At 41.0% G+C, this 10,076-nt stretch overlaps 2 protein-coding genes across 2 annotated transcripts; one reads left to right on the top strand and one right to left on the bottom strand.

Annotated features, from left to right (window-relative positions):
• Nucleotides 1–623: 623 nt before the first annotated feature.
• fgfr1op2 (FGFR1 oncogene partner 2) lies at nt 624–5,243 on the bottom strand. The gene is made up of 6 exons (XM_069700150.1): nt 4,833–5,243; nt 3,535–3,671; nt 3,145–3,262; nt 2,364–2,506; nt 2,020–2,133; nt 624–1,152 (listed from the first exon to the last, which is right to left on the bottom strand). The coding sequence occupies exons 1-6, from the start codon at nt 4,861–4,863 to the stop codon at nt 1,015–1,017; spliced, it is 681 nt and encodes a 226-aa protein (XP_069556251.1). The 5' UTR covers nt 4,864–5,243; the 3' UTR covers nt 624–1,014.
• med21 (mediator complex subunit 21) lies at nt 5,126–9,433 on the top strand. Its single transcript, XM_069700151.1, has 4 exons — nt 5,126–5,215; nt 5,572–5,686; nt 6,641–6,741; nt 8,602–9,433. Exons 1-4 carry the CDS (start codon nt 5,174–5,176, stop codon nt 8,779–8,781), a joined length of 438 nt encoding a protein of 145 aa, XP_069556252.1. The 5' UTR covers nt 5,126–5,173; the 3' UTR covers nt 8,782–9,433.
• The last annotated feature ends 643 nt before the right edge of the window (nt 9,434–10,076 follow it).

The raw sequence follows: 10,076 nt of genomic DNA, 5'->3' as shown, positions 1-10,076 counted from the left end.
GCCATTTTTCATGCATAAATGCCAATTTATTTATTCTTCCATCTTCTCAAGGCTTCTCTGCTTTTCTCTTAATCTAATTCTAATTATCTTGAAGTTTGAACAATTGGACAAATAAAGTATCAGGGAGATGCCAATCTGTGTAATTGCAATGTGAATTTGTCACTATTTTATTTCAATGAAGTAATCATGAATCACAGTCCTGTAAAAATGAACTCTCACATTGATGCATGAGAAATAAATCTAATGATATATTTATCGTCTGCATTCTTCTGCAGAGTACTTCATCCATTTATACTTTAGATATATTTTCCTCTGTATATTTACACACTTTTATCTCAGTAACATTTCAATCGTCAGAGTGGACTTTCGTTTCACGTTGGTTTTAATTACTTTCATTAAATAGAAGGTCTGATTTGTTCTTCTGCCGCTGGTCGGCTGTTAGGGGAGACTAAGTCTTGTAAACTGTTTCTATACCTGCTTCTAAGCTTCTCATGACAGTAAGCGACAATAACATGAAAAGTGAAAGTGAGAAGTTGTGTATCCGCACAGACACACAATCAGAAACACGGTGATCTGCAGCGTGTCTGACGTTTGAAAGTAAATTGAATTCATATGAACGCAGCAGAGGCAATTTCCTGTTTACAGATTTATTTGAACTCAAGCCCTTCTTTTACTCATTCACACTTCAAAACCTTGCAGACACCACATGCTGGCAAAAATAGCAAACATTACAGAAATACCAACAAAAGAAAACCAAATTTGAAAGATGTGGGAGGAGGAGGAAGGAGGAGGAAGGATGAGGAGAAGGGGCGGGGGGGGGGTCACCAGACAGGGATGCATCAAGCATCAAGCTGTAAAACGCACCAGCAGGAGACTCTTCAACCTGAAGGGTCTGGAGGGTGAAAGGTGAAGTGGTATGTGGCAGCAGACTGTACACTGTAGAGGCAGCACTAGGGGCGGGGCGGGGACGGGGGAGGATGGGGGAGGGGGAGGAGGGGTAGTCACCCCGGGGCTCTAACTCTTTCGTAGGCTGATGTCAGCGCTGGTCAGCAGCGGCGACAGCGACGTGCTCTCTGACGGGTCGTCTCTGTTCAGAACCAGGAAAGCTTCCCGGCTGATTCCCAGCAGCTCTCGGAGTCCACTGTTCTCCAGCTGGAAGACACCAACACACAGTCAGATGAAACGTACCACAGCTGCTAAAGCTGCAGATTAATACCTGCCTGTTTGTTTGAGGGATTTTTGCATTGCTGGTATCTACGTATAAAAGTGCATCAGCAAACACACAACATATTGTCCATCATTTTCTGTTCCTATTTCACAACTGCAGTATTTCAAATAACAGGAAGCAAAAATATGGCTGCAAGAAAATGATTGACCTGTCAAACGCTCAATTTCTTTTGACTGCATAAACATGATAATATATGATTCACACAAATTATTTATAATTTGAGTCGGAGACTAAAAGTCTGCATTTTTTTCTTTTTCCTCAAAACACTTATTGAGCTAAAAACAAAAGGCTTCTTGTTGTACGTCAAAATAGTCGGGCAAAGAAATGATTTCATTTATCGTGTTATTCCATTTATAGTTTAACGCTATTTTGTTTTTTAGTGCTTCAAAGTTAGATAATTGTTGCTTGTTACATCCTGTGGCTGATTTGCATTGTTTTACCTCGTTTTACTAGTTTGAGGCTTAAAGTACCCAAAGAGAGGCTGAAAGTTAAATGTCTGATAAAAACCTGTATTCTTAATTCGGTTATTTATTTATCTTTTCAAACTGCCTTTTCAGACAGATGTTGAAATTCTGTATGTATTTTTATATTATGTATTTATTGCTTTATATTGTTTTCATAAATCTCTTTTTAATTTGAACAATTTATTAAAACGATTCAAGAACGATCAAAGCCTACAAATATTTTAGGAGGAAGGCAGTATTTTTTATTTAGTTTCTTCCCTCTGTGTCTCATCTGTAGCATATAAAGTTAATCTCAAACCTTTGGACTGATTGTGCAACAGGTTTTACCTCCAACTGTTTAATCCTCTCCTCATCTTCACATATCCGCCCCTCGTCCACCTCGATCGCCTTCCTCATGACGGACGCCATCTCGTTGATCTTGTCTATGTGCGCTTGCATTTCCTATAAAGATGAAATACAAATATATATGTATATATATAAGCAGTTTGGAAAGGAAGAAATGTTAAACATACTCAATAAAAACGATATATTCTATGTTTTGTGCATTTAAGTTGTTCTTTAGTAAAGCAGCTGATGACTTTTTTTTCATTTTCCTTTGAAAAGAAGAAGTTGTAAAGCCTGATGTTCCCACATGTACCAGGTACTTAAAGCAACAGGTGGGCCTCACTGACCGTGGTGTGCTGCTCCTTCAGCTGGGTGACGATGGTCGGGTCGTCCCTCTTGCTGGCCATAAGCAGCCTGAACACCTGCTCCCTGTATTTGGTCATGATGAGCTCTAACGCAGACTGGTGTTCCTCCAACGACGTTCGGAGCTCTGCAGGAAGAATGAACGCAGGTTTGGTTTATTTGCTGACAACACGGGGGAGGACGATGTTTCAGTTTCATGTTAAAATACAGCCGTTTTTTTGTTGTTGTTTTTTTTAAACCAAATCTCTGTTTTCTTTTTCATGTTTGACAGAAACATGACAAAGAAAACAAAACTGGTTTATGAATGCGTCCAATCATGAAAGCAGTCCTTACTATTTGGCCACTGAGCTCCAGGTGTGGGGCTGCTGCTGCTATTTCTTAGCTTCATGCCATTTTTAAGATTCTGTTTTTGAACTGTCTGGGCTGACTATTTGCGAGAAGTGTTTTGTTAAATTTTGGAAACTTCAAAGAAGCTTTGTAGTGGTTCTCTACCATTTATTTTGCTCCCTCTTTCCCCCCCCCTGTTTCTTGGCCAGTTACTGAGCTGAGTATCATCTTTGGCCTTGGAGATCCTCACATATTTGTTTTCATGTCTGCATTTTAGTTTGAGTTGTTAAGCACATTCTGTTACAGAAGCCTTTTCTTGGCAATTTAGGTTCCTTTTGTTGAAAAGTTTTTGGGCCAACTTGTGTTCCCCTTGACACTGAATTGAGGTCATAACAGATGAAATAACCAATAAAACGCAGCTGCCCATGAACTGCCTACCTTTGTTTTCCTGCTGCAGCTCTCTGATCTGACGGTTCTCCTGTTGGATTCCCAGGACCAGACTTGAACGAGGCCGATGCCGCGCAACTTGGTTCAGTCCGTCAATCTCCTCCTGGTACTGCCAACAAGAAAGAAACACACCAACGTCCCAGTGAGCAAGTGGAAAGCTTCAGGTAGAAATGTCTGGTCATGAATGAAAAACAGTGCTGAATCAGACTTCTTTTTAATAGTTATTGTTTCAAAACATCTTCTCAAAACTCCCCTCCATCTCTGTCTTGTATTTAAGGTTTTAGGTGTCACTCTTCATTGTTAGCTTTTATTATTATTATTTTTTTATCTCTAAACAGAACACTCATATTTTTTCAGCACCAAGTTCAAGAGCCACCGTACCTGTTTCATGGACTCCACTCGCTTGTTGAGCGACGTCGTCTGTTCGATTAACATCTCAGCAGCGTTGTCATGGTTACGAAGCCTTTCCACTAACGATTTGGCATCTGCCAGGACCTTCTCTAAGGTACAGTTCATAACTGAGGAAGTACAAGTCATCATTAGGAGGAACTATGAGTAAGTGTGAAATGATTATATAATTGCCTAATAAAAAATGTATAAGCTGACCACAATCATTTGGCATCATTGTTAGAATAGTTTTCATTCATCTGTACAAAAAAAACTGTCATTTCTCACTGTTTGAGGTTTGACGGCTGCTCTTTTAATAATGCTTCTCATTGTGCCCTTTTCTTTTGCCGTTTATCACGAGGCACTTTTAATGTTCAACCGGCTGCATTTTGATGAGAACCTGTTGACATAAACATTGTGAATCTAGTTGTAAAGCAAATCACCAGCTGATCAACTGGCTCCTCCTCTTCGTAAGGCGCAGGTGCATTATCAAACTATGGTGAGGTCAACAGGTATGCTACAATAGTGGCATTTAATAAACAGAACAACTGAATTGTTATTTACAATTATTTGTATGATAATTGTCAACAAAAATGTCACGATCATGAAAGTGTCATGATGACAGAGACCTACTTTGAATAGAGACGCATTCATTTCTCACTTCAGAACTTAATAATTCAGTTTGATAAATACCAGTCAAGCCTGCAGACAAATCCATTCAGCTCCTTATGTTGCATAAGATCAATAAACATATTGATGGTATTAAGGATGAGGTCATGGCTTCTCTTTCCTTCTCTGCCCGAAGGACTGTTTCACAATCCGTGCATGTAAACGTGTTATAAGATGGAATCAGCTGTGTAAATATGATGATGAAATAGCTGTGATATTGACTAGTATTATCAATCTAACCCAGCCTTCACTCCTGCAATTAAATCTGTACTTTGGATCTTGGTTGGGAATAAATGGGGCTACAAGTGGCACATTATTTCTTCCTATTCAAGACTTTCTGGCCTCGAGCAGAGAACCACACCGACAGAACCTGAAACCACCCACGTGTAGAGGGAAGTTCAAAGTTATGACTTAAAGGAGGACGAACAACACATGTTATGCACTTAGCTTGTTGCTAACGTGGATGACAGCTGCTGTTCATTCACTCAAACTAACGTGACATTGTTGTGAGTGTAATATTTGATAAGTATTATCAACAGGTCAGCACAACCGGTCGACTGGCATCCAAGAGCAGTTCGTCCCATTCAAGGTGAGGTCGTGAGTTAAAGAATGAAGTTTCTTACCTGGAGAACTCAAAGTGCAAGACATTAGCATGTAGCTAGCCCCGTTACTTCCTGTTGATGTTTAGTAGCTCACGTTAGCTACCGGTTAGCATCGAGCCCCATCAAGGAGCAACACGTGGAGGCTCCGCTCTCTTCTTAAAGCGCAGACGAACGTCAGCATCGATTTATAACACGTCCGTCCTTCGCTGTGAAGTCTGTCGACAGGTGAGGGAAGTGGCTGCAGCTCCACCTGAACGACAGCGAGTCACGGTGAGCTTTCAAGATATCGCCCCATACCGCGAGACTTTACGCCGATACTCTCGCGACAGTTGCGGCGGGCTCTACGTCATATTACAGAAAACATGGCGGACCGGCTAACACAACTTCAAGACGCCGTCAATTCGGTAAGGTGAATGTCGAAGCTCGTACAGACACTTTTAACAGAAAAGACACGTAAATACACGAGATTTAACGCGCGGTGTAGTTTAAAGGTGGTAACTCCGGCCCGTAACTTGCCCTCTCCGTCAGTGTGTAGCTGTCGGAGCTAACGACGGGCCTGTTCACACGAAACCACCAAACGAGCTCAGCTTTAAGTTGCGTTGCGCACACAAACATTTACTACAACTTTCAGAGTGTTAAAACAGCGCAGCCCCCCCCAAAAACAACAACAACAACAACAAAAAAGTGGTAGAAAGTTGTAGGCGACTGTCCTGCTTGACTAAAAGTGTAATCCATGAATGGTGTTGCTTCATGTGTGCAGCTGGCCGATCAGTTTTGTAATGCCATCGGCGTCCTGCAACAATGTGCGCCTCCTGCATCCTTCAGTAACATCCAGACGGCCATCAACAAGGATCAGCCGGCAAACCCAACCGAAGGTGGGTTGGTTTGGATTATAAAGAGTCACCTTTGTATGGTTTTCTTGCTGTTTAACCCTTCTTCCTTCTTATTTTAGTCTCTCTCACCTTTGGTTTACATAGTTGATGGACTATTTCTTTTATTACACTTTCGTGGTCACCAATTTGCAGAAAGGATGATCCCGGTTGGTTTTAGTACCTGGTGTTTGTTTATACTCTCACCTTGGCTCCATACAACTGAATTGCCTGCAAACAGCTACGATTTTTTTTCAGTAATTCAGACACAATATATGATAAAATGGCAATCCTGCCTTTTTTTCTTTTTTTTTTTTCTGGGTACGACAACCCAACTCCAGGTACTGAAATCACTCGGTGTCGAAAAAACCTTACTTCATAACATTAGATAAGATTTGATGAATCCCACTGTGGGTAAATTCAGTCGTCACAGCAGTTTAAGGGGAAGACAGGTAGAACATTTTTCACAAACAAAGACCTGTATACATGTACTGAAACACAAGCTACATCCATGAAATACATCTTTCACTTATACAAATATACATGGGATGTCTTTTACATTATGAAACAACAGAAACGGATATTATTGCACATAGGTGATACAACGTAGTTTGCCCGTTAGTGATATGGAGGATTTGCTGTATGAATATATACGTATATATGTAATATTTTATATTTAGTATGCATCAAGCCTACATGTTTAAGTAACAAAGATGATATTGAATATGATTTAACATATAATATGTATAACAATGACAGAAAAGTAGAGCAAAGCAGCTGCGATTTTGAAACTGGTGACCAACACACAACGGTCCGACATGATGTCATGCTGGTGTCGAACAACCGAGCTGCCGTCGGACCAAACTACCTTTGTTTACATTTCACTCTGCAACTAATGACCTGCAGGATAGAAACACATGATTTCTCTAACTTGAACTCGTTTCCTTCGTCCCTGTCTAGAATACGCCCAGCTGTTTGCGGCCCTCATAGCCAGAACAGCCAAAGACGTGGACGTACTGATCGACTCTCTGCCCAGCGAGGAGTCCACAGCAGCTCTGCAGGTCAGCACCTTCACAAAGCACCACTCACAAGTTCAGCGTTTCAGCCACTGATCTCAGGCCGAACTCACACAGAAGCCCTGTTAGCATTTCTATCTTTCGGTCAGCAGAGGGAGCCAAGTGAACACTCAACTTCACACTCTTGAAAGGAAATTGAAGTCAGCTCATTGGTTTAAAACTAGTTGTTGAACAGCAGAAGAGAGACTCTGATCATGTTTTGATTAAAATATTGCTGCATACCAAATCAAATTAATTTAGTCTAATAATATCAGGCCAATAAGCTTGATTTTAATTCTTCTACTTCTAAAAGTTACACAATATGGAGTTATGCACTTTTGAGTGCAACAGCTCTGATACTCCAACACAACATTTTTCAGACAGATATTTTATATTCTCATTTTGTCTGAGTCAGTGTGTTCATGGAAGCTGCTTTTTAAGTGAACTTCTTCTTTTGTCCATGTTGGGAGTGAGTGGTGCTCAGATATCTCTGTGTTGACTCCTTTTCCAGAAATAAAAGGCCACATGAGATCAAATGCAAACGACCCCCTGAGGGTAAAAAATAATGAAGTCATATGAGTGTGTGGGCGATGTTAGTCCAGCTAAAAAAAAAAAAATCAAGGGAGTATCATGTCCCATGTATTTGTGAGGATTGCCGTTTTTGAGCTCAGCCCAGTGTCAGCTCTCTCACAGCCTTGCATCTTTTGTTCAGCTGTGACATTTAGCCTACCAACCTCTGGGGGATTATGGGAAATGGTGTTCCTGAAAGTCTGCTAAGAACAGAAATCCATGAGAGAGATCATTTTTCAAGAAGACTGCCTTCCTTATCTCGACATATGAAGCAGACTGCATGGTTTGATTTTTAGATATCAGCGTCGTAAAGGCCATTTCAGACCAAACATTTACGACTTACAACTTCTCACATTACTCCAGTTTGCAACATTTTGAAAGCTGTCAGTTTTCACCAAAGCAGCTAGATGGTGTAACATCTCCATAGCAACAACTCTCCATACTTCCATTTGAACTGCCAGCTTTTCAGGCTCGTAGCTGGATATAATGTTTAGTCTCCTAAAACATGAATGAGGATCGCCAGTGAGTTCTTTGCAGTTTTTTGAAGTGGTGGTCAAACAGCAAAAACATAAAAAAAATAGGGGGAGGGTCACGCTAATGTTATTGTTTCTGCTGCAATGTCCAAAACCAGGTTCGCCTGGCTTTGGTCTGAACTGGACTTTAAGAGGGCGGGTTATAGAGCCCACCAGTTCTTATTGCACTTCGGCTCTTTGCTGTCACGTTAAAAAAAACTGGTTTTGGATGTGTGTAGCATGTGATAAGAAATGGTGAAAATATGAGCTGCAGGGGAATCACACACTGAATCTGTTCACGGTCTGATTTGTAGCTTCTGAACCGTGAAACAGAAGTTCACAAACAGCTTCACACTCTTATTAAATCAGCCTTAAATCCAGTATTCAGTGACTGAAAAGGTTACATTACAACATCAGAGATTTTACTGTAAATAAATGTGTGGCTGCAGTTTCATGTGCCATTTGATTCATATTTTTTTGGTTGTTATCTACTTCGGTGAATCGCTTTTTAAATCAGTTATTGTGTGGCTTCAAGATGACATAGAAGTAGGCTGTTCATGATGTCTGTTGATTTGTAGGGAACCTGTTATAGTCGCAAGTGCACCGTGAGGTCTGAAGCTCACAGGCTGCACAGTTTCGTGTAAATAGCACTGCAACATGGTCCGTATACATTTCTACAACATTTGAGGAGAAATATGTTTCCTTGTCGGTTATTTGTCGCTCTCCAAAATGGGAGAAAAAAATGAATTTTACTCGAATGTGACCAGCTGTGACCTCTCATCAGGCGGCCAGTCTGCGGCAGCTGGAGGAGGAGAACCACGACGCCTCAGCTCGTCTGGAGGAGGTGGTTTACCGCGGCGATATGCTGCTGGAGAAGATCCAGAGCGCGCTGGCCGACATCGCCCAATCTCAGCTCCGCACCCGCAACGGGGCACCGAGCCAGGCGTCTCCAGCCGAATCCTGACCCCCAGCGCACGTGATGCAATGTTGGACAATTTTTCAGTCGCATTTTCCCCCTCAGACGTTAACAGCAGGTCTCCAAACTCTCAAACACACAGTGCGTCCGCCGGTCACATGTTTCCGAGTGAAAAACACAAGAGCAGAATGGTGTGCGTGAGACAGGAATGGATTCATATACAAGAAGTTGAGGTGTTCTGTGAAGATACACGTGCCCTTTAAATATTTTGTCCTTGAAAGAGTTACAAATACACACACGTGTTGGCCGAGACTCCGACCGAAGGACGACGTCTTCGCATGCACACTGGTTCTGTTTGTGGACGTTTTTCCTGATAGACAAAGTTTCTAAATATTCTTCCGCACGGTCCTGAAGAGTCTGGTCTGCCAGGTCGTGTATGTTTTCTGTACAGTACATGTTGTATATTGATGGTGTTTGTGTTGATGCGTGTATGAATGAAATGATCATTTTGATGTTCACTCGGCTTTAAAAAGTTCCATCGCTCAGCTCGTTGTAACTCCATGTGGCTGATGAGGCGTTTCTTTTTTTAATAAACTTTGAACAAACACTTTGGGAATTACATTTGTTCGTCCTCATACATCAGTCTGATATTTACCTTGACATCACATATTTATTAAATTGACAGAATTGTTTAATTCGATTGGTTTGCGGAACAACGGCCCTTATTTATCTTATGTGGACGATGTTTATCGTTAGAAGTTTGTATTCGTGAATTCAGATATTGAGTTTGTTCACTGTGCTACATGAGCCCCCACTTGATGTGATAAAAAAAAAAAAATCACGACTAATGATGAATTATGACTTGTTAGAAAACATGACATCATGAATGACACTGTTTTTACTGAAATGCTCTAAGTTACAGGTCAGTTCGTGTGACCTTCAAAGGAAAATTTCAAGATACTGCTGAACAACTTTGTATACAAAATGTCTTTTGTCTGTTTTGAGGAAGTAAGCTCTGCCTTTAGTATATTTCAGAATGTTTTCCGGATGACAAAAATAGCGCGTGGGAAAAAAAAAACAAAAAAACTGCCGAGGGGTGAAATAGAGAAGTGAGTAGATGATGACCTCAAAATTTTCTTAACCTTGAAATAAGGAGCTTAACAGAAAATTGCAGTTGGGGGGAAGTATGTATTTTGGTTTTTTTGGTTTAGACAGTAGCACTTGAATTGCATAAGATGCTGAAGTTAATACAAGTTAATGACATCATCCTACATATTCTAAAGCAGGGGTGTCAAACTCATTTTAGTTAAGGGGCCACATACTGCCCACTTTGATCTCAAGTG

This window comes from Brachyistius frenatus, unplaced genomic scaffold (assembly GCF_029030835.1).
Source record: "Brachyistius frenatus isolate BFR_SWC_R1_liver_20210118 unplaced genomic scaffold, ASM2903083v1 Contig_32, whole genome shotgun sequence".
Lineage (NCBI taxonomy): Eukaryota > Metazoa > Chordata > Actinopteri > Embiotocidae > Brachyistius > Brachyistius frenatus.
This window is presented reverse-complemented; position numbering and strand designations above follow the sequence as displayed.

Excerpts from the sequence above, each read along its gene's own strand:
- fgfr1op2 (XM_069700150.1), bottom strand. The coding sequence starts at position 4,863 with ATGCTAATGTCTTGCACTTTGAGTTCTCCAG. Across the intron at positions 3,263-3,534 it reads GAGTGGAGTCCATGAAACAG|TACCAGGAGGAGATTGACGG; the intron begins GTACGGTGGCTC and ends TCTTGTTGGCAG. Across the intron at positions 2,134-2,363 it reads TGAAGGAGCAGCACACCACG|GAAATGCAAGCGCACATAGA; the intron begins GTCAGTGAGGCC and ends TCATCTTTATAG.
- med21 (XM_069700151.1), top strand. The coding sequence starts at position 5,174 with ATGGCGGACCGGCTAACACAACTTCAAGACGCCGTCAATTCG. Across the intron at positions 5,687-6,640 it reads GCCGGCAAACCCAACCGAAG|AATACGCCCAGCTGTTTGCG; the intron begins GTGGGTTGGTTT and ends GTCCCTGTCTAG. Across the intron at positions 6,742-8,601 it reads AGTCCACAGCAGCTCTGCAG|GCGGCCAGTCTGCGGCAGCT; the intron begins GTCAGCACCTTC and ends ACCTCTCATCAG.